We start from the raw sequence: 24518 nt of genomic DNA on the forward strand, positions 1-24518 counted from the left end.
CCTGGATAGATTCAGAAAAGATGGTGAATCTAATTTTATCGGTACATTCAATCGGTAATTAGGTACTAATAAAATGGGGTATTGTACCTTTTTTAACGGCAGGGTATTGCGATACCTTTCTAGTATCGGTATACTGTGCAACACTACTCCTCTCGCTGCCTTATATCAACACCAGCGTACGTAAGCCGTCAGTGCTCTGCTCGCTCTCCTGCTGCACGCCTGCTGCCACATCACTCACCTGAAAGCTATGCTGCTGTTCATGTAGCAATTCAAAAGCCCCGACTCCACCTGAAGGCTCTGAGTCTACCTTTCACTAGGGGGGGAGATAGTATATATATTAGTATACAGTATATTGCTGTTCTGAGCTTGATGTTTCCTTGTGAGGAGTGACGACGTCAGAGCCTAGACGCCAAACATTAACGCTGCACATATTCTACGTTTACATAATCAATCTATTTGTCTGTCTATCTGTCTATGTGATATAAATAGTTTGACATTTTGGGAAATACACTTACTCACTCTTCTGAAGTCTTGTCGTCATCATGAAGTTGCCAGGCAACCACCTGAGACTCCAGGAAGTGACTGCGCTCGGCCAAGAAAATGTCTTTCTAAAGGCCTTTACAAATGTTTTTTTTGTGTGAGTAATTCACACGTTGTTTTTTACATGACGTGAATATTGTGTGCCTGAAAGGCAGCATACATTTTTCCGGAACAAGGTCGATTTTTCTGAGCTTTCTCACCGCGAATAAAGGCATCAACCGATCAAGCTGTGCAGAACGGACATATTCAAAACGTACACCATACACAGGCTCTGTAGTTCACATCAAGATGGAAGACTTTATTATTCATTACAACCTTGACAAAGGCAGCGCATACCGGATCCACTCCTTCCGTTCTTACCTTTCACAATAAAAGCCCTGGACATACAGTATACATTGCGTAACTGTTTAGAGGAAAATTCACTCAGAGCATTTCACTAAAAGGAAACTCAATAAAATAGCTTACAGTAGTTTATGTTATACAACCATGTACCTCAGTCAGACTGCCAGACGCTGCTCTGGGTCTCTCTCTGGGTGCTCTTCCTGTAGTTGGTCCTCTGCCTGCGCGAATCTATTCTATCTGTTATTGAAAAAGTGTTGCAACTGTTGCAAATTTGCATCGCCGGTATGAATAGTTTGGATGCGTAATATTCACAGGCGAGTATTTTGCATTTTGGTATTGTTTATTTGTCACACTCCTGGTGCGTAAAGGCCTTTACACTTAGGTTTTTGTATGGATTAAACAATGAGATATACAGTAGCATGTTAATTAGTGATCTTTAGAGGTGCTGGTAGGTGGATTATGTAATTTGGACAGAGCCAGGCTAGCTGTTTGCCCCCGTTTCCAGTCTTGATGCTAAGCTAACTGGCTGTAGCTTTCTATTTATCCTACTGACATGAGTGTTGTATCCATCTTCTTATCTAACTATTGGGAAGCACAGGATTTTAACCAAGATGCAGTGTCATGGACAACTTTCTGCCATGGATGCTATCAGCAGCAGTGAGTTAATATGTTGATGTGTTGTGACAGTTATAGCGGAGGGGATCTGCTGTCACCCTGAATGTCTCAGCACAGCACTGCAGGCAGCCAATAAACACAATTATGATATCACAATGAATTATTCTGCCATGGCGAGCAAATCTATGGTTTGGAATGGAGAGACACTGGCTGGATCTGTAAGAGGTGCAGGTCAGAGATGGGCACATCAGTCATATCCAGACAATGGCAGCACTGGAGAGCGCTGGCTTCTGCTGAGGAGGAGAAAGCCTCAAGGATCCCCTTTCAGCAGATGGGGGTGTGTTAGCAGGGCAGAGGCAATTAGGCCAGCTATAATCCTCCATCTGCTTTCCTCCATCACCATCCCTTCAGCCAGAAACAAGGCTGCCCTCAAACCCAGAAGACCAGGCACCTACCGTGGCAAGAAAAACCCTGACTGAGCACGATGAAGCTAAATAAACTCTGTCAGCCATTTTTCCTTTTAATTGCACTCGAACGCTCTTTGTTCCGTTTTCTTCACCTGCACCTGCTTCCTTTCAGGTTCTCTCCCTCAACACTTTCTTCTCTATTTCAACACTTTTCTTCACTTTCCAGAGGAACTGAGGCGTGGGCATCTTGTATCTGCATTTTAATGCTACTTGGATGCACATACTGGGAATAAATAGTGCAGAATAGACAAACTTATTTTAGGCCCACTGCTGGAGTAAACATACCGTCTCCACCAAGATACTGGTATTATAAATCTCGACATAAATAACATCCTATTAGATATTCCCATTTAAACAATTATGGCGTCTCAGCCTGCCCTATGGCGGCAGGCTTTTTACCCTGCTCACAAGTTTAACCATTTGGAACAGGTATAAACACTTTTTTTCCTGCATGGCTGCAATGTTTCAGAAGATATCCAACCAGGGTCCATGTGGTCCCAAACGTTAGGACAACATGAACTGTATGCTCTGACAAACGCTTGAACTAGGGATGTCACGGTGAGGACATTTTCCCAACGGTTAATAAACTTGTGACAACAACGGTGTTACCGATAACACCGTAAATTTTACAAGAAAAGATTACACTCAATATATGTAGAGCGCTTACTTTGGTCTTTAATGTTGCATTGCTGTGTGTCTGGCCTCTCCGGTCAAGCTTTCGCTGTGGGTTCCCTTATAGTATTGGGTTTCAATCCGAATTATTATTTACTAAATAGGCGCTTTTGCTTTTCGCTTAGACGCCAAATCCTCCACCATCATCTTGTCTGTCAACTCTCTCTCATCCTGTGTGTGTGAAATCTGACTCCTCCTAATCTCTGCTGAGACTCCATATGGAGCAGACACTTTCACTTTGTTTGTAGCATCCCACTGTCTGTCCTCTGACTATGTATTGATAACACGGTGCTTACAGACATAGATTAACTAAATTTTAGGTTTTATTTCCATTAAAAAAAAAAGCAAAACGACAGTGGGGAAGTTATGTGATCGGTGTACGACCGAACACCATGTAACACCGGTACCAACGATAAACCTAGCGTGAACATGTCCATATAGACACCCAATGTAGTATACACACAGGAGCATGCACGCCCGCTGTCTGCGTCCATTTTTGGACGATAAATGCCCCAAGCTAGTTGATTTCAAGCAGACCCTAACGTTTTACTCCTCACCCACTCAGCTGCTAAAATTACCCACACAGAATTTGTGGTATTTGTGGTTGAGAAGATGTGAGGTTCAGGTTGGATTAGATATTATCAAGTAAAAGTGTTAATATTCCAAATCTATAAGTATCCAAAGTGTTCTGGATGTTCAATAAGTTTGAAAGTATGAAAAAGAGCTATTCAGTAATGTGTAAGTTAAGGCTATCTGAGAGGTTTCTCTTGTCTGGCCTTTTTGCCACCTGTAACATTCAAGTACCAACTGCCATAATTATGACGAGGTCTTTAAACGGTGCTGAGGTTAAATGGCTTTCCATTTATTCATTCAATTCAAAATCTAAATTAAAACTGTCTTTTTATGGCAAAAAGTTGTGCGCGAGCGGAGAAAATTGACTTCTTGATTGGATTAAATTGCCGTTGAACTGACCTCGCCTCCAGACCGCCGTTTTTCACAGATGAATGTGAATGCTGCACATTTTGCTTTCCCATGTTAAAATCAGGCAGATTTTGTTCTGGATGGAAACCACTGAGGAAAAAAAGGAAGTCATGGTAACCGTGCGCATACTGAACATTAAGAGACCATCTGCTGGAATATTCTGCCTGTCTGGAAAAGACATGACATTTTGCTGGTTCATTTGAGATGTCTGTCACTTTAATTCTTCTTTCGCCGTCAAATGTCTGTTAGTTAAGTTAGTTAAGAGTATGGATTTTATGGATTATAATGTGCTTTAGTAGTAAAAATTCAGAATAGAAGTGGCTTGTATTGGCGCTTATTTAGCCATTGTGTTTTTTAAATTTAGCCTTATAGTACCGAGGGTACTATAATGTTGTACATGGCAGCTTTAAATCCACACAGCTCACTCCAGAGAGAATACTGTAATAAATGCTGTACACACTGCCTTGCGGGACCAAACATAGATAGAGAATATACTGTATTATGGGACAAACATCCATAGCTGTCAGCAAAACCAGGATAGCCTATATATCATATAAGCCGCTTTCTTCACGCCAACCTGCCCCAGGGAGAGTGTCAAGCCGCAATACATAAGTGTTGCCGTTGCCACCAGTGGTGCGTTGACCTTCTGCAGCGCTAACAGGTCACATGGAGTACAGTTCCTGCCTCAGGACTAATCCACCAAGAACTTGACGTGAGGAGGGCGGAAAGAACATACCAAGCATTCACGTCAATCAAATGAATTGCCTTTTCACCAATTAAAGCAGTTTTTAGCTCCTGGTATTGCGCTAGCTCCCTATTTATGTTAAAACTCATTTAATCTTGATTCACTGCACACTCACCAGAATGGCCAATCCCCAGAGGAAATGGAAAATGATTCACTCTGCTAGAAAAAAAGTGAGCCCTTTTATGTGTAGTCATGTTCCTCCAATGAAAGAAAAGGCCTTTTATGGAGGTTTGTTCCATCCGGCGCTCTATCCGGGGGCATCGGTCTCTCTCTCTCTCTCAGTGGTCTGCAGGAACACATGTCGAGGGGTCAGTGCATTAGTAGCTGTTATTCTCCCAGTCTGCAACACAGAGGGACACAAGAATAAAGCTAGATGGAGGAGCGGTCATGTTGCGTGTAGCATACTTTTTGAGCAAGATTGTTTCAACACAATTTATTTTGTAACATTTAATACGGTACACAACATTTTGAGTAATTATGCTTTCTAGCTGCGCCATTTTCAGCCACAGCAGGCAGCTGTTTTCAACAAACAAAGCAGTTTCAGAGTAATAGTAATGGTTTCTAGTCAAAAAAGGCTGTTTAGAAAAAATATAGTTTGATTAAAAATATCAAGAATAAGCTGGCAACATTTGGTAAATGCATCACATGGTTATGTTTTTGATATTGCTCAGATCAACTCTTCATGCAAGCCTAACAGTGACTTGAAACATGCTGAGGATTTCATTGTATGATCTCAGTATAGATCATGTGGCAACCTCCGGTGCTGAGAAATGAAGCCAATGCGGAAAAAGTTCATCGAATGGCCACTTGAGGCTGGCTTCAAGGACAGCGTTATGAGCCGTAACTGCTGAATAAGAGTGCAGAGCGGCAGTGGCGGTGCAGAGTGGCGTGCAGAGTGGCGGTGCAGAGTGGCGGTGCAGAGCGGCGGCCAAGAGCTAGGCGGCGGGGCATGCTCACATGCCGTAACATGAACTAAAAGCACTCGTGGCCAGCCACGGCGTTGTAAACAAAGCACAGAGAAGCTCAGATTACGACACACACAGAGGGAGAGCGACTTCATTCTCTGCTCAGGTAGACATTACTCCTCTATATCTTTAGCAAATAGTGGTTTGCTGCTATATTAATGCTCTGATTGTCGAACAGAGAACCTTTAACGTCTCTGCTAAATGTGGCGTATTTAGTTTGTCCAGAAAGAGAACCATATTTCATGTAATAAATATCAGTCTTATGTATATCTGGATTGATAACTGGCAGCGCCGGTTGGCCTCCAGATAGAAAAAATTACATCTTGCATGCGCTAGTGGCTTGGACAATCAGCACAGCCATGGCCGCACTTGATGAAATACCTTGTGAAAAGGCCACCTCTTCACATTTGTAAAAGTCACCTTCCATTATCTTCCAATTGTGAGAGTCGGGTGTTCTTTGAGCTCTGTAATGTTATCTTTTACAAGTGTGACAGGACCAGCCTGACATTTGTAAACAGTCACTTTACTTCCCATTCCTTCGTTTCTATGTCTTTATGACCAATCAGATACGGCTCCTGTTCTCCTGATGGCCGGGGCTGCAGCCAGCTAGACGTAACGCAAGAAGCCGTCCAGAGCTGCACTCATCTTTCTAGCTAAATGCCACATGTGTCATCGTGCTGGTATTTCACAGAGCGGCTCCTACACATTCATGTGTCTCGTGCCACTCTGCTAAATGCGACTGGATTTCGATGAAATGCACTGGACTGGTAATAACGTAGCAGTGTGAGCGGTTTGGCAGTTGATTCCAGATAAAGTGTTGGTGAAATGCAATGTGTAATTGGCAGAGAGAATTGGAGTGTGTGAACTGGAAGTGTGAAAGACAAGCAACAGTCCTCTGAGCATATTGGAAAATCTGCAATCTGTTGTAGTTTTAATGGTCGGACAAGAATCTGAATTTACCCAATATTATACTGATTTACAAGTGCAAGAAACATCAGTCTCATTGTATTCAAATTGAGACAGTTTCTTTGGACATGTTTCTATAATCATTACCATGTGATGATAAATGATTGGCCCTTTCTTATAGGTATTTCTGCCGTTTTTCACACTTAAAAGCTAATTACAGATCTTCAAATGATCACAGACTGTCGACAGCTTAGCCTTTCCAAATTGGAGAGAGGTGAATTACTCCAGGCCTCGGGGAAGTGGCTGTTAAGTTTACAGCCTGTTTTAAAATTTTTTTTTATACAATATTAATTCTCATTGCAATATTAAATAATTTCTATTGCTTCCATGTAGATTGTAGTTCATGGCTTGCAATTGAATAGATCTGATGATTGACTTAATCAGTTACAAGTACAAAAGTCACATATATAATATGATTGTAAATGTAATTATACAAATGTACATTTACTTTTGAAATGGCCACATTTCCTTAATGACATTTCGATCATGGTTGACCTGTATAAAATAAGGTGGAAATCATACCAGAACAATATCATTGCAATTAGAGCTGCAACGATTAATCAATTAATTGAATAGTTGTCAACTATGTTTAGACCCCAGCTGGCTGATTCATCACAACACCTTCAACAAAGCGCATTCATAAAAATACAAGTGCAAGTGTGGTCATGTAAAAGATAGTGTAGCTGCCAACATGCGTCCTGTGTGCACAGAGAGGATGTGGAGTTGTGCTTCTGGCAAAACCTCCAGTGATGGGAGCTAATGTAGCATGTAGAGACCCTGAGAGACGCTGTGCACGTGCTGTCATTCATTTCCATTATCCCTGAATGGGAGCGCCAATGGAGATATCAGTCAGTCCGTGGATACTCACGCTGAAGCTGTCATGTGCCAACATGCTGGAGAGAGCTGTGATGGACAAAGATGGATGACACATCCCGACGCGGGGAGTATCCTTAACAGGAGAATAATTAGCGGAATGCAAGTCAAGCAGGACTCAGCGATGGATGGCTTCACCTTCAGTTTGCACGGGATACTGGGGAAAAAAACCTTGTGATTTTTCCCCCAAGGGTGTTTCGTCTAGTCCCGCCTTACTCTGCTGTGATTGGTTAGTACTCGTTGCCTCGACTGTTCGGCTCATTTTGCACAAACGGGAGATGTTTGCCTTCGGGCTTTTCTACCAGAAAGGGTTTATTTTTACTGAGGCTGTCAATCAATTAGAATATTTAATCGCAATTAATCAAATGATTGTCCATAGTTAATCATGATTAATCACAAATGAATCACACATTTTGTATCCATTCAAAATGTACGTTAAAGGGATATTTGTCAAGCATTTAATACTCTTAAAAACATGGGAATGGGCAAATATGTCTGCTTTATGCAAATGTATGTATATAATTATTATTTGCTCCATTTAGCATAAAAAATATGGCAAACTGCAGCCCAACAGGCAACAACAGCTGTCAGTGTGTCAGTGTGCTGACTTGACTATGACTTGCCCCAAACTGCATGTGATTATCATAAAGTGGGCATGTCTGTAAAGGGGAGACTCGTGGGTACCCATAGAACACATTTTCATTCACATATTTTGAGGTCAGAGGTCAAGGGGACCCTTTGAAAATGGCCATGCCAGTTTTTCCTCGCCAAAATTTAGCATAAGTTTGGATCGTTATTTAGCCTCCTTCGCGACAAGCTAGTATGACATGACCAATGGATTCCTTTGATTTTCTAGTTTCATATGATACCAGTATCTTCACTAACTTTAAAACTGAACCCACTACAACCTGAAAATTGCAAGTTGCGTTAATGCGTTAAAGAAAATAGTGGCCTTAAAACGAATTTGCAAACTCTGACAGCCCTAATTTTTACCCAAACCATTTTCCTAAGCCTAACCAAGTACATTTGTTGCCTAAACTTTATGACATTTCTGGCAAACTTCTCCCATGTGCGCTCAATTTCTGTAACCAGTGTAGCATGAAAGTGGAATTGAGTAAATGAGTACAATTTAACAACTTCATTGCTTCAGCCACACTCTCTTGTCCATCTTTGTAATACAGTCTACACTCCAGTCACAGGGTAGGATGGCACGTTGCTATCGCCAGAAAATCTGCCAATCAAAGCACAGTAGTACTTCCCAATCACAGCACAGTACGGCAGAACACTAGGAAAAATAAATAACACTCACAGGAACAGTAGGTGACTACCCATCTGTGAGGTGTTTCATCAGCATGACGCAGACGTGATTTTTCAGTGATGCAGCAGATAATACCGATGACGATGACGACTGTCCTCCTGTTGGTTGACTACGTGCTCGCTCAGGTCCAGCAGCTACAGAAGTAGGCCGTGGTGTGGTAGAGAAACACCTGAGCCAATCACTGGCTGGCAAACAGGATCAAGGTACTCTCGCTGGAGCCCCGCAGCTTTGATGGAGCAGCGTCAGGTGTCTTTTCAAAAGATTTATAAATAGCACATAGCTGCTCCCGGAGCTGCAGGTCTGCCTCCCTCTCAGTGTCATTAAGCCCAATTGGAGCGGTAATTGCTTATAGCGAGGCAGTCAACCACATCGCTGATGGATGGAAGGAGACGACAAGACTATTTTTGGCAAAGCTGCCACGGCTGTGGATGGCGGACACCTTTTTAGCAGCGAACCATTTTCTCATCAAATTTGACCTTACAGGTGCTGCCAAACCCCAAATCTAATTTCCTCATTACAGCGTTTAATGCATTTATGCATGAATAGAGAGAGAATAAAGATGTACTGTTTGACTCATTTCCTCGGTATGCGTGGCATCAATATCACAGTCTTATTGTTGACCCAGCCAGGGAGCCTCCACACAATGAGCTATTATAGCTTCATTGATTGTTTTGTCAAAAACATTACAGACACGAGCAGCAGGCCGCTGAAACGAGAGCACCCATCAGAAAGAAGAAGAACGATGCACCTCTCTTTTTCAATTCATTGTCTTTACTCATGGGGGTTCCTCTTTTTTCTGGCTCCTCGGAGCAACCAGCCAGGAGGTTGTTTTTCAGCTCGCCAGCTCACCTGCCGCAGTCTGCTCAATGACAGATAAACCCAGTGGGTTCGCTCTGAGTCGTATGCCTGCAGATGGCACAGCGGTGCTGATGGGGCACTCCGGTGTACTGGAGGCTGCACAGGGACGTGAAAGGAGGGGGGTAATGGTAACACTATCTGGACTGTGAAATGGAAAGGAGAAATGTGAGGAATGGATGAGCCAGCGCCATGGCAACAAAAAACAAAGGGAAAGGCAGCATAGCTAAGACTCCCGAGGCGACTGTTCATGCTCTTTTCCTGTATTTCCCTCAGCACCAATAACAAGATGTTCACAAGGGCTGACAGTTCATTAATGCTGGAGGGTTCAATTGATTTTTTATACAATACATTTTCTACATATGCTGCTGGAATAAATGGGGAAAAAACAAAACAGAAGCTCCAGTTTGACTATTTTTCCCTTTTGCAGATAATTCCCAAATCAGATACAACTTCTATTGGATGCAAAATTAATTAGATTCTGCCTGAATAATGCACTGCATGTGTGTGTGTGCGCCCCTGAAATAGTTTTTACACTTTTTCAATTAAAAAATGCCTTTCCCCTTTATCGCTTTGTAATAAATGAAACCCAGTGGAAGATATACAAGCAAAACGATTTTTAAAATTAACAACAGAGCACAGAAATGGGGGAAAACATGTGATGCCCTATTTTTATACAGAGGTAAAGTTCAGTCGTAGACGTTCCCACCGTGTCCGTGACCTCGGGGTCACACAGAGAGAGAGTCCCCTGAGTGTTTACAAAGGGCTCCTCAAGTTCACTTCCTCCACTGCGGGAGGAATGGCTGCTTTTGGAAACCTCCCGGGGAGACACAACAAAGTGACCTCATGGCTCTGAAGTGGACCGACTGCAGAGCAGGATATGGCAGCTCCGTCCTCTGTCCCTCTGCCAGCTGTATATTATTAATCTGCCAGCTGTATATTAATAAACCTGAAAAACCTCGACTCATAGCTCCACTGCATGTTTGCTGTTGCTTGTTTTGCCCTTGAAACTGCTGTGGTCTTGATTCATAATGTTATGTGATATTCCAGACTGGACAAGGTCAGAAAGGTGTGAGGACAAAACGTAGTTTGTTTTCCATGCTGCTGCAGATATTTTGAGGGCGGCAAACTGAGGTCATTTTTAGAGAGTTTGTTTTCTGCCATGAAGAGTTCCTCAAAGCTTTAGTAGTTTTAGGTTTGTGAATCTTTTTATTTATAGTAGGGCTGTAAATCGTTTAAATATTTAATCGCGATCAATTGCATGATTGTCCATAGTTAATCGCAAAATAATCACACATTTTAGCCGTTCAAAATGTACCTTAAAGGGAGATTTGTCACGTATTTAATACTCTTATCAAAATGGGAGTGGGCAAATATGCTGCTTTATGCAAACTTCTTGATATATTTATTATTTGAAATCAATTAACAACACAAAACAATGACAACTATTGTCAAGAAACCCTCACAGGTACTGCATTTAGCATAAAAAAATATGCTCAAATCATCATATGGCAAACTGCAGCCCAACAGGCAACAACAGCTATCAGTGTGTCAGTGTGCTGACTTGACTATGACTTGCCCCAAACTGCATGTGATTATCATAAAGTGGGCATGTCTGTAAAGGGGAGACTCGTGGGTACCCATAGAAACCATTTTCATTCACATATCTTGAGGTCAGAGGTCAAGGGATCCCTTTGAAAATGGCCATGCCAGTTTTTCCACGCCAAAATTTAGCGTAACTTTGGAGCGTTATTTAACCTCCTTCACGACAAGCTAGTATGACATGGCACTGGTCCACCTTAAAGGTAACTCGGACACTCCCCCACGTTATGCACACAACCTACACACAGAGCAGGTATTTGGTCCCAAACCAGAGTATTGGACGAATTAAAATTTTATCCTAATGATGGTAGATCAAAAGCTCCATCATCATCCTGAGCAGAATATGAATGTATAATTTCAAATTTCATGCCAATCCAGTCCCAGCGGGCCGCCAGGCTTGCAATGCACTGGCGGAAACCTTTCGGTATCTGCGGCTTAGTAAGTGATATTGGCGATCTAATGTATTCATTATTTCCTTGAAACTGGCCTCTGTATGGAACGAAACCATTTCTTTTACAGTGTACCTGGTAACTGCCCTCGTACAGTCTCACCACCATATGTTGTTGTTGTTGTCTTTGCGAAACCCCTGATGATTGAGGGTTGATTGCTCGCCATGGTGGGAGTTTTAGTCTGGCTGCTCTTTGTAGATGGAGTCGGTGGCAGACTCGCGTATTCTGTTGGATGGAGAGTTTTTATGATGATAGCGGATATTTGAGGTGTTTCCATCTTTAGTCCCAACTTGTTTATTGCACAGCTTACAAATCACGTTGTTCACATTCTCTGGCTCTCCTATTTTTGTTTGGTTTAAAACCAAAGAATTGCCAAATAGGCGCATTTGCAGGACATCAAGAGCGGACATCTTTCCTGCTGGAGTTAGGGCTACATGGGTAATACGTAGGCTACAGCGTCAGACGTATGCTAGTGGTGGACCGACCGACTGACATTAGACACACATACCAGTATATAGACATACACACAGTCTCCTATATGCATACTATGATGCTAAGCAGCTTACTGATGCTTATGTGTTGAGATCCACACTGAGCTCCAACTTGTAAATTAAAGACTTTATCATTAAACGCCCATTTAATTCGAACTATGATACAGTAAAAACCAAGTGACATGTTGTCAGGGTAACTTCCTTATATTAAACTTAAGGCATCAAATTATGAATCAATTACAGAAGAACATGTAATAACCTTCATATCATGGTTAGAGATCCTGCTGAATTCTGGAAAACATACAAAAAGTGAGAGTGAAGTCTTATTAAGAGATCAAAGTGAATAAAGTAACGTGTCAAAACAGAAGTAAACGCTCAAAAATTCAGGAGCAGCTGCCCGTCCTGATTCGAATGCTTTGGAGAAGCTCTGTACCTCCAGATGTTAAACAGTTATTTAATGTTAAAAGGCTGTCATATGAACATAATTATGGTATCTGCTGTCATGAATGTATCTTAGGATCACTTTTGGAACAGCGTGCACATTTTCTATTCTCTTTGTGTTTTGTTTGTTGCTCTCCTTTTGATCTATATTTGAATTATGTTAAATATCTCTCTGTCTGATATGTAATACTTGATTAGGTTTTATTTATGAGTATGCCGAGATTAAAAGATAAATAGATAGGCCTTGGCAATACATGGAAATATCCATAAATACATGGATTAATATGTAAGTGTGACATGCAACCAGCTTACAACACAGGCCATACAGTATGTGACCTTGAGGTTAAACTGGGGTCAATTGAGATTAAGATGATTTAGGATATGCATTTGGGTATTTGACATGGGTTGGGATGTAAGTATTGGACTTAATCTATAAATGTTAAGCGCCCACTCTAATCAATTGATATAAAGTAGGCATGTTTCTGATTCCCGTGTTGACTGAGGAGGCTTCCACCTGTCACAGTTTTAACAGATCAGACCGTGTGTGTGTTTGTGCTATAACGTTACTGATAAGTTCACTCACTGTCGTCACACACGTGGTCTGTCTGCCCGGCGTAACGTTAGCGAGTGTCCGGCGTGTGTGTAGTGGCGGTGAGTGTGGGGTTGTCGGTGGCGTTATAGCTGTGAACGTAGCAGTACAGTGTGTGTACAGTTTATTTGTCGGTGAATAAATGCTACAACTCCTCAAGACCCGAGCCAAGCTCCTGTATCTTGCAACAGCAGCTCAGACGCACTTAAGGTGGGCTGTTAAGGTGGACCAGCTATTCTCCTTTAAGTGACAAGCTGCTCCTTTGCTGAGCTTTTTATTTAAATTTTAATATTTCTTTTAACCATTTAACTGATGGCATTAATCCGTCAAAATTCTTGATGTCGGTTAACGGTTAAACAGTTTATTATTAACATCCTTAGTATCGGTATCGAGATACTATAGGCAAGTATCTTATCAAAGTCATAATTTTGGTATTGTGACAACACTACTAACAGTCAGCATTTCTTGCATTTCAGCAACCCTGTGGCTATTTATACAGTTGTGGAAGTCATTGGAGCAAACTAATATATGAATAGGAACCACTGCAGGATAAAAAACACTGTCAGGATGATCAAATTAAACTGGACTTAATTAAGTAAATACAATTTATTTGAAGCCACAGGCGATTTTTTTTGGTCCGATATTGATTTTTTGAGACACGCAAATTAAGATTTGCAAGTTTTGTTATCCCAAAGAAAAAAAGCTACCTCCAAACAAAATTCAGAGCTTGAGATTGTCTTGTCTGGCAAAGTTTCTGATTGGGGTCAAATCAGAGCAGGATATTAAAACAAGCTGTTCTGTAAAAATACTCTAATATACATGTCAGTGAGCGTCAATCTCCAAACATCAAACCGATCTAAAGTCAGTTTAAGAAACACACTGTCCAGAACAATCCCTCAGCAAACACACAGACATGTTTTTTTGTCATGGTATGCAGCTTTAATCCACTCTCAAGCTGTATGATGAATATTGATGTTTTCATTTAAATGTATCTCGTCTCCTGTAGAAGTGAGTGTGCTTATCTAGCTTTACCACTTCCATTTCATTTGGATAATTCATGCCGGATGATTGTCAAGCCGATGTAGGCAGCAGCTTTAATTCCAAACATTTGTAGCTGTACAAAATGATTAATAATTCATCTAGGGGGCAAGCATTCCTGTGAAACTGCAAAAACATTTCAGAACTATTTTGTGTTGTTGGGAGAGAGGCACTGCGTATTCTAACATGCATCTATTCTCAGATGTATGTTACAGCCTGCATCTTTTATAGATATACATCCTCCCCTACAGGAAAACTCACATCGCTATCTGTTTTCTCTGTCATTCCTCATCTCTTCCTCTCTTTTTCACCCTGCTCCCATTTTAAATTCCAAATGGCACTAATGTCCTTGGGCTGCTCTTCATCATCTGTTTGTTATGTTAGCGCTGAAAAGGATGGGAAAGTTTAAGAGGGCCTATATAGCTTCTTCTGACACATGTATTAAAACGTCGTACGTCTCAAGGCTAAGCTGCTATAAATAGTGTGTTGGGCTCTTGTCAAGTATACTGAATTTTATGTATGTGTGTGTGTGGCATGAATGAACACAGACAGTGACCCCTTTCTACTGGACAGGCAACATGAGTCAGATGTTAATCAAGAGTAAACACAGTAATCTATTATCTAAAAATACCTCACATTAATAATATTAATATCAGGCCACAGAGGTCAGCAGAGGAAGTGTTTGAAAAGTATGGCAGAATATTGACATGTGAGTATTACTGAAAGTAGATGGAAAAATCAAACACACGTGGCCCCTCCACTGATGATATAATGGTTCAATATGAACCCTTTATTATATCAAGCAGCCAGTGAGATGGACTTTCCATAGAAGTCCATAGAAGTAGTCTGTAAAACCTGCAATGGCAAATTACCAGGTTTTGTTGTAAATACATTACTTTTAAAGCGATCAATGTACAGTATCTCAGTGTTTTCCATAACTGGTGCATTACGTCAAGTAAGGGATAATGTACAGCGAGCCGGTCATTGTTGTTTTTGCCCTGAAGGGGTTTATTTCACAACAATGACCTACATTGTGTACATTATCCCGCTTATTACACGGCTACTTACTTAAGTAATCAATAATTTGATGCAAAAACAGTCCTCCAGAGTCCGACATCAGAGCTGTGCCCATACTGTAGCAACGGTCTGCTATAAAGAAATAACAGATCGTAGAACGCCGTGATTGACCAATCAGAATCGAGTATTCAACAAAGCTGTGTGATAACTAGCCTTAAAGGTGTAGTCAGCGATTCCAATCCAATACACTTTTTTGTCAAATTCACTATCTCGACTATCTCCTCACGGTCCGCTAGCTGTCAGTTCTGTGTGCATGCTGAAAAGAAATCTAGTGTTCATACACAGCCCTGGCTCTGTAAATGGGAAACAAACAAAGTGGCTCAGAGCCACACAATAATATTCCAGCCAATCAGCAATGGGGAGCGTTCGTGCACAGGACAGGGGAAAGACCCTGCATGTATAAACCAGTTGTATCTAGAAGGTGCAAATTGCGAAACTCTCGCGAGATGGTTAAGGTTAGGCATTGACCTCTGAATGGTTAGGGTTAGGATACGTCATTGGGCAGCGAGTATTGCGAGAGTTTTCGCAATTTTCACGTTAACTTCTAGACAACCCTCACTCTCATCTTCAACTGCTTATCTGGGGTCAGGCAACAGTTCCAGCAAGGGACCCCAAACGTCCCTTTCCCGGGCCACATTAACCAGCTCTGACTGGGGGATCCCTAGGCGTTCCCAGGCCAGTGTGGAGATATAACCTCTCCACCTAGTCCTGGGTCTTTCCCGTGGCCTCCTCCCACCTTCTAGACATGAGTGTATAAAGAGAAAGGCAGTGGGAGTGAGAGGGACGGTAAATCTGCAGGGGGGTATTTGCTTGAGTGTTGAGTTCAAAGATCAACAATCTTTCTCCAGAATCGCTGACTCGACCTTTATGTGATACGTCCGATGAAGCTTCGGCATTTTCAGGATAGCAATAGTGTGACATGAGTGCACTACATTTAGCCATATCTTGGCGAAACAATGACTGGAACTATAATAAGCATAATGTACAATACACAGTGTTACTGGAGGAGTGGACTACGCAGGGTTGAAGAAGAACATTTTTACACTATGACATTGTGTTCCTATTAAAATCCAATGCAAGTGACATGAATCCAAGATAAACAGAACTGCTTTTCTTCATGAAGAAGCAAACTAAAACCTTTTACAGCCACCTTAAAGCCTGCAGGGGTTCAGTGTTTGATTCTAAATTTGATTTTGGGTGGAGTATTGCTTTAAGGAGCAGGGTTTCATTACAAACAAATTCTGAATAAAACACTGATTCAATTTGCAAATTCAGTGTAAAACCAGCAGCATTAGCATAGACGCTCAGAAACCCACATGGGTCACATCCTTAACCCTGCATTAGTGGATTTCTTTCTTTGTGTGTAATAAATCTCTGTTGGTTCATTACTACAAGCAACCTCTTTCATCTGATCCATTGTTAATATAAAAATATTGATTAGTGCAACATTAATCAGGACAGTTTTACACAGGGGTGGGAGTATTTCAATATATTGCGATTTATTACCTTTTTTCAACTGCATATTATGCAGTTTGTCAACATCTGTTTTATCTAATAAGATACAGTTTTCACTCTGTTCATCTCAGAGTTTTCATTCACATATCTTGAGGTCAGAGGTCAAAGAACATGGCATCAATTCCTTAGGTTTTCTAGTTTCATATGATACCAGTATCTTCACTCTAGCTATAAGAGCGGGCCCGCTACAACCTCTGAAAGACAAAACAGCGTGCGGTGGGATTGTTAACAGTTTAATTGCTTATATAATAAAAGATAAATACTTGACGTCCGTGTATCGATACAATATTGCCACGCAAAATATCGCACTACTATGCAGTATTGATTTTTTTCCCCCACCCCCAGTTTTACAACTTGAGCACTAAGCAGCTTCAGTTGTCTCGCTCAGAAGATAAAACAACCAGCCGTCCTGGATTCATAACCACACCCAGGAAGTGAACTCCACACACTGTGCTGGTCTGTCACATCTGATGTTCCTCGTCCTCTGCGGGTGCAGGCTGGTCTAGACAGACTGACAGCTGCTGAAAAGCACATCACCACGTCCCTCCCCAGGACAGGAGCTCCTCTAAGTCTCATTAGGCCGAACTGGCAGCTCAAGTGAAAGGAAAGAGGACCACGCGCTCAGCCTCCCATGGCACAAACCTCCCCATCGCTCACAGGAGCTTTCATTACTTCTCCCCCCTCCCCTCCGTCCCCCAGGCCCTCTCCTAAAGGCAGCCAGCTCCATCCATCAGATCTATCGATCCTGTCTCCCCCTGGTGTGGTACCTGCCTGTTTTTGAGACTAAGTGGGAAGGATGGCAGAGCTGGCATGATATTTCAGCTTTCCAGTGACAGCCGCGTCCCCTAGGAATGTTACAAGGTGAACCAGTGTCTGGGCGTCTTGGAGGAAGTGCTCCACCGTAGATCTAAATGAAGCAGCTCTCCCCGGAGGCATTACTAACAATATGTTTTTCCTGCTTGGACATGGGAGTAATAATCAATTCTCTGTTGCTTCCGCTGCTGGTTTGCTAAAACCGGGTATCCCATTCCTTTTGATGATACACATGAGACAGCAGCACAAACATCTCTTTGCTCAAAACAAACCAAACACTTTTTTATTTTCAAATCCTCTGTCATAACTGTTGTTTAAGGTTTGACAGTGATGCCTCACAAAGAAACTTGGATACTGTAAATCCTTCGACAGAGATTTGATGGTGTGTCTCATTGAGTTCCTCCTGACTTTGATCTTATTGCTCTGATAATTTTTGGGCAGAGAATTAAGCTTAAGCTTTTAAAGCGATTGCCTTTGAGAAAACCCATTTTAGAGCAGTTTGACATGAGCACTTGTTATACGTCTAACAGGGATTAAATACACAGTGTGTGACACTATTCAGAAATATTTGTTGTTGTTGTTTTATCCAAAAAGTGTGTTGTCTTTACGTAATAGAGACAATTTTGCATGTTTGATCAAATAAAATATTTGTGAACACGACATGCTGACGCCAGGCGGTATGTAGGAGCCTGGCTGCAGGAACCATACCCTCATACCCCACCCCTATAACTATAATAAGTTCTCTAAAATGTTTTCATTATTTGTCTTTGTCATATTTCATGTACACGCTGTTTAATTATATTTTCTGTACATTTTTTACTTTGATTTCAGCTGGATTTACATTTCTGCATTAAGAGGTCACATCACAGCTGATATGTGCCTCCTCAAAAATAATATAAATATATTTATTTATATATATGTATATATATATTTATTTATTTATATATATTTATATATATATTTATTTATTTATCTATATATATTTATTTATTTATTTATATATATTTATTTATTTATATATTTATATTATATAAATTTGTATGTATATATATATATATATATATATATATATACATATACACACATATACACACATATATACATATATAATGTGTGTGTATATATATATATATATTTGTGTATATATATATTTTCAGTGGTGAAATCAGATGCTGAACTATAAATCAAATACTCAATGGTAGCTATAAATACAGAGCTCCTTGTTTATACAGCAGTTACTTTTGACTGAGGTTGTTTTTTGTCTGTTCATCATTTTTTATGCTATCTGCCCACAGTACTTCCTTGATTTATTCCAAACAACCGAAACTCAAAATACTTACTGTGTGCCCGAGGAGCTGTTCTGTTCTGGGAAAGAACATTTGAGATAGAACATGAATCGGTTCAATCACTATTGCGATGTATGTATGATGTCTGAGTAAGGGCTGTAAGAGCTTATCATTGTCACAGTAGTGCTATTAAACAGTCCTGTCCTTTAATGGCCACCTACTGAGTACAGTATTATCATCATACAGTCTCCACTATCGCTCAGTGGTTCACAGCACTTCTTCTCAGACTCGTTCATTATTAAGGAATGTCTGATATCAGATGCTTGAATCATCAGTGATTTAAATATATTTTAATGTGGCTTTCTGTTATTTTTTCCTCAGGGTCTTCCTGCTCAGATAGATCACATGCAGGGTAATTATTCCAAGTTCAGTCTAAATGATTAAATATGTAAATGAGTAATATTTCTGATTGGGTTCCTGCAGAATCAGTACATCTCTCTCTGCACTTGCAGCGACACATGTTGCACGGACACCTTTCCACTTCTGCTCTCTCTAACTACTGTGTTTCTTCTAAAGGGCTCTCAGTTTTTCTACGTGCAATTTCTGAAAGGGCAAGCGTTGTAAATTAGATAAAATTAAGATGAAAGTACACATGTGCTTGCACCTCTGAGTGCATTTCCTCCAATCCTGTAATTTCTCATACAGGCATAAGTGATGAAAATAGGTCTGTTTCTGAGGAGACTGCAGCTCCCACCGGCACAGTGTTTATAATTAAGTGTGATTTTCAACATCAAGATCAGACCACAGGAAGAATAAGGCAGGCTATTTCCTGTTGCTCTGTTTTTCCATTTGTGCCATACTGCCTTTACTGGTTTGACAGAGAAATATGCAGATTTTGAGTTGGGAAGACTTGCAATTTAATGATTTAAAATTAATTTCCTCCCTATTTAATTGCTCAGTTGAATTTATTCAACAGTTAAGTGCAGAGTGAATTTGAATGAGCTCCTAAAACCACTGGAAAGAGTCAAATAAAAAAAAGGCAGCAGTGAGTTTAGTGTCCAGTTTTGCTCCGTACAAAAACACCTCTCAGGAGAGTTAACTTCACCGACTCAATGACCAGAACTGACATGCAGTCGCTCACACATAACAAAGGCGTCAGTTTCAGAGGAGCGTACAGGGATCTCTGAGGATGTGAAAGGCATGAATACAAAAAAAAGCTCAATTTGCATTCATTAGTGGTGTCTGTGACGCCGTGCGAGAGGAAAATCTGCAACACGATCTATGATTCTCCCATGGTTCAGAGAGTTTGTACATGTACCTGTCAGACAACATAACAACTCAGCAGGGAATCAAATAAACAAATCCAAATATCTCAGACCCAAATCCCCCAATACAGACACTATCCTAAAATCATTCAGTCAGTCACATTCAGTCAGGAAAATAGTATTCATAAATCCAGAGAAACATGTGAATAGGGGTTCGCATTTGCATGTAATTTTCAGATGCTAAATTGTTTTTTCTTTTATTGTTTAAACTCAGACAGACTCCTGTGTGAATGAACAAAGTGAAAAAATTTCAATTAGTTTTGGAAATAAACCAATTTATCTCACCTCATTGGCACAACATTATATTGATTGATTGATTTATTCAATGTAGAAAAGTTCCACGCTGCATGAATAAAAAACTGCCAAGAGACTATCCAATTGACAAACTGCTCCCCCCGAACAGCAGTTGTCCAATCGCAGCTTAGCAACTGTAACTAGGCACGTCAAGCTTTGGATTTCTCCACATGTGAAGTGAAGTGGTTTGCATTGAGCTGCCTGCAGGGACGTTTTGCCTGTGACAATGTAGCTCAAGCTCCATGGATGGATAGATGGATGGATAATAGATGGATGGATGACAGATAGATGGATGATAGATGTATGGATGGATAGATGGATAGATGGCAAACAATTTGTGTTTCTTTCTTATCTTGGTAAGAGTGCTCTCAACTGCTCGCAAAATTTTCTCTTACCTAAGAGAAGAGCAAAAATAGGAAAACATCGGTGAATCCCAGAAATCACTGGGTACTAACAAAATAAGAACGAATCGTGGATATGAACAAAATAAGGAAATTTGTTCGTATATCGCCTCCTGCATGAGGCCCATTGTTTTACATCAGCTAAACTAACGTTAGGTCTATCTAGCTACAGCTGATAAAATCTGCTACCTACGGTGGTAATTTCAGTCGGCTTCTGTCTGCCTTTATCTGAAATCAAGGACCCATTGTTTCAAAAATGGTAAATCTGCAACTGTCATCAGCATCAGAAACTAAAGGGCGGACCGGACTGTATGGAAAAAAAGACAGATTAGAATATAATATATAGTAATACTATATAATAATGCCATAGCAACCGCATCGCAGTGACAAAGGACCTTACACTGCATGGTGCTTCGTTTTACATCAGGAAACATCTCACCCTGCTATATCTGCCTGCTGAAAACCATCTGGGCTTTTCTCCGTGGCCATTTTATGAGCAGAGCTGCCATGCGGGGCGCAGTGTGGCGCAAGCACCGATTCAATTATGAGGTGGGGGTGTTTGGCAGGAAGGTGTGTGTGTGCCATGCTCTGTCTGTACGCCGCCTGAGGCTGATAGATGTGGAGACTGCTGGCCTGGCAAGTGGTTTGCAACCTGTCAGTAACGTGAGAGAGGCCCATTGTGCGGCTGGAAAAACCCTGAGCACTCAGCTGTGTTTACAGCCCAGAGCGCGTTGCTGCAGACACGCCCCCGAGGATCCCTCAGCAGCCCCCTGCTCCAAAAAACACAGGGCAGAATCAGATGGAGACAAAGCGACATCATCCCATTTCCCCCCGCCACGTCCTCTGTGAGGCTGCCTCCCAATTAGCCACGGCGCCGCTGCCGAGGCGAGATAACAATAGAAGCCCATGTATCCCCTAAAGACCTCACTAGAGGACCTTTATTACCGTATTGATATCTCCTACATGTCACCGCTGCCCTCACTTGCCTGGCTGCATGCCCGCACATTTTATACGAGGGAAAATAACCAGAGGGGCTGTAACTCAATACAAGAAGAAAAACAGCAGGACACAACATGAGGCTGAACGGTACATGCTGTAATTAGTGCGATGCTGTAAGGAATAAATATAAAATATGATACAGCGAGTTCAAGCTGCACAGTAAATTAAAAACAATGATTAATGGGTGAAAGTACAAAAATGTTTCTGGCAACAAATCAAGTGACACCCAGTGGAATGAAGAAAAATCTGAGCTGACATCAAGTAAAATAACACATCATCAGTGGCAGATACAAATATTTTAGAAAAACAAAACAGCAGTTGCAAATATGTCTCCACTGATATTCTATCCTTCAATATTTCCTACATGCATAAGACACAATTTGACTATTGTGACAGATGTATTTTAAAATACAGAGCATCTCTCCAAGGATACAGTGCTTTAAAATAAAATCAAAATATTGCATTTTCCACACAAAGAAAATATTTAAGTGTTCAAGTTAGCTCACATTCTGTAGCACCACAAATTACTTAATTCATGGACAAAATTACACGTAACTGAAGTCCAATCGTACGGAAAAGTGCCTAGCTGACCTAATAATGAAGCATACGTTTTAGTTTATGTGCAAGACATGTTGAGATTGTCCACTTGGTCCTCGGCACAGGTGGTTGTAGACATGCCATTTAAAAAAAAAATAAAAATGTTTTTGTCATTGAATTTTAAAGCGAGACTTTGTAACTTTTGAAAGAAGAAATAAAACATTCTTACATTATAAATGGATGAAAAATGCACCACACCATTGCTCAATTCAATACACTCAGGGGTTTTGGTGATACAGCTTCACTGTAGCTTATGGTGGCTAATGTTAGCTAATAGGTATTGCTGTGTAACTGCCATTACTGAGTCAGTTCACTGACTGTATCACCGCATTTCCACCAGATCCAGTGACGGAGGGCGTCTCAACGCTTTCCATTCATTTCCTATGGAAAGCAGGAGAAGCAGTCGCCCAGCGCATGCAAAGTTACACAGTCTCACTTTGATCATTTCTAACTTCTGAGACTCGACTGGTCAGAGAAAAACCCTCGATAAACCAAATAATCACCTAAAATTGGTAATGTTTTTACAGTAAATACTGAAAAAACAAACAAAACTCCACCCAATTGCTCGGCGCTAGTAATAGCTGTTACACACTGGCAGCGTTTTTTTCATGAGATTAATTCGCACGTGAATATATTTTTCGGAACTGTTGTTTTTGTCATGAGTACTTTCAAACAGAACGCAAATATTCGGTGCCGGAAACACATTTTTTGGAACAAGGTCGATTTTCTGAGCTTATGCAACGCGAATAAAGCCATCAACCAAGGCGAATATTTAGTATTTTGTAGTTTATTCGTCACAGCCCCAGTGTGTAACAGCCTTAAGACGTGAACCTGTGTTCAAAAACATCTTAATTGAAAAAATAATCACTATGTCAGCTCGGTGGCCTGAGGCACTCTTTACCTGGTTAAACTTACGCTGGCAAGATTTGAGGAACGTATACAATTAACATTAAAGTGTCTTATATTTTACATTTATCAAATCCTTCATATGTTTTTCCATTTGTAGCTGGACAAAACGTTACACAGACTTCCCAAGGCTTTGTAGTGGTAACTTTGAGCAGCACCACAGAGCTGGTTGTGAGTGAGGCTTTACAGTAAATGGACGTGGGGTCACTCCTACTGCAAAGCTGAGGTCAGGCTCTCAGAGAGCCGGTCTGTGTGTGAGTGGTCATAAAACACGACAAGCATCCATTTCAAATGCCCCAGCTGTCACTGAAGTACTGGTCCTCTTCTTCCTCCTCCTCTTCCTCCTCTTCTTCCTCCTCAGTCCCGTTTTTCATGAGGTCGTCATCTTGTAACTCATTCACTTCCTCTGCCTCCTCTTCTTCCTCTTTGAGCTGCGTGAGCATGGTCTGTAAAGTGGCTTTTACTTCCTGAACCTCCTTGTCCAGCGACTGTGCGGTGTGAGTTAAGGGAGAATCTGATGCTACTGAGAATCACACATTAACATATAAATAAAAAGCATGCCAGCAGACGAATATCAGGGCAAATGTGACACTTGTGGCCCGCGATGGTTAATGGTAATAGCAGAGGACAGCCATAACCTGATGAAGTCATCAATCTCCAATTTGGCCACCGAACGGATTACTGGGACAGATCATCAAGTCATACCCAATTTAACCCCGTCCAATTCACTATTCATGAGCTCATCTCGTCTGTGGGGCTGGGTGGCGGTGTGGGGACCCAAGCAAACAGACTGCCCCGCTAAATTATTCATAAACCATCAATGAAACGGGATAGAGGCTGTCATCAGTTGGGGTGGGAGGGGATTGTTTAACCTGCTTAGAAACTCAAATTAATCGTGTGAGTGTCCGTCTTAAGTGGCAAATCAAAGGGACGGCGTTGATGGCAGATGGGGCCTGATGGCTCGTTTTACTGTCTGAATGGACACAGATTGTCCTCATTCATAATTAACCAGGCGTTAAAGAGCTTTTCATAAATACTGCAGACGGTTCGTAACACTTTTTAAGGCAACATGGTCCAAATGAGACGATGAAGTTCAGAGTCATGCTGTAGCTTTAACACTAACCACAGCGTAGTGTTGTCACAATACCAAAACTATGACTTCGATTTGATATGCTACCTAAATATCTCGATACCGATACGGAAACGATACCACAGCAAAAATCAAAAACATCAGGAAAAGTAATGGAATAATAGATGACAGAACATGGAACTTATTTTTTGTATTAATTAAAAAGGTTCAAATGTAAAAATGTATTAATTAAAAAAATGATATGGTATGCAGTAATGATGATGTCT

General features: G+C 41.1%; 1 protein-coding gene and 1 long non-coding RNA gene across 2 annotated transcripts in view; one reads left to right on the plus strand and one right to left on the minus strand.

Annotated features, from left to right (window-relative positions):
• The first annotated feature begins 880 nt into the window (after window positions 1-880).
• Window positions 881-23150, plus strand: LOC119495854. The gene is made up of 3 exons (XR_005208580.1): window positions 881-928; window positions 3272-3281; window positions 23021-23150. It is a non-coding gene; the product is annotated as an uncharacterized LOC119495854 (long non-coding RNA).
• disc1 (DISC1 scaffold protein) overlaps window positions 23025-24518 on the minus strand; it is a 50246-nt gene continuing 48752 nt past the window's right edge. The window contains exon 14 of the mRNA XM_037782741.1: window positions 23025-23652. Coding sequence (XP_037638669.1) covers window positions 23450-23652 — 203 coding nt within the window. The 3' untranslated portion in view covers window positions 23025-23449. The remainder of the gene's footprint in view (window positions 23653-24518) is intronic.

Source organism: Sebastes umbrosus, chromosome 10 (assembly GCF_015220745.1).
Source record: "Sebastes umbrosus isolate fSebUmb1 chromosome 10, fSebUmb1.pri, whole genome shotgun sequence".
NCBI lineage: Eukaryota > Metazoa > Chordata > Actinopteri > Perciformes > Sebastidae > Sebastes > Sebastes umbrosus.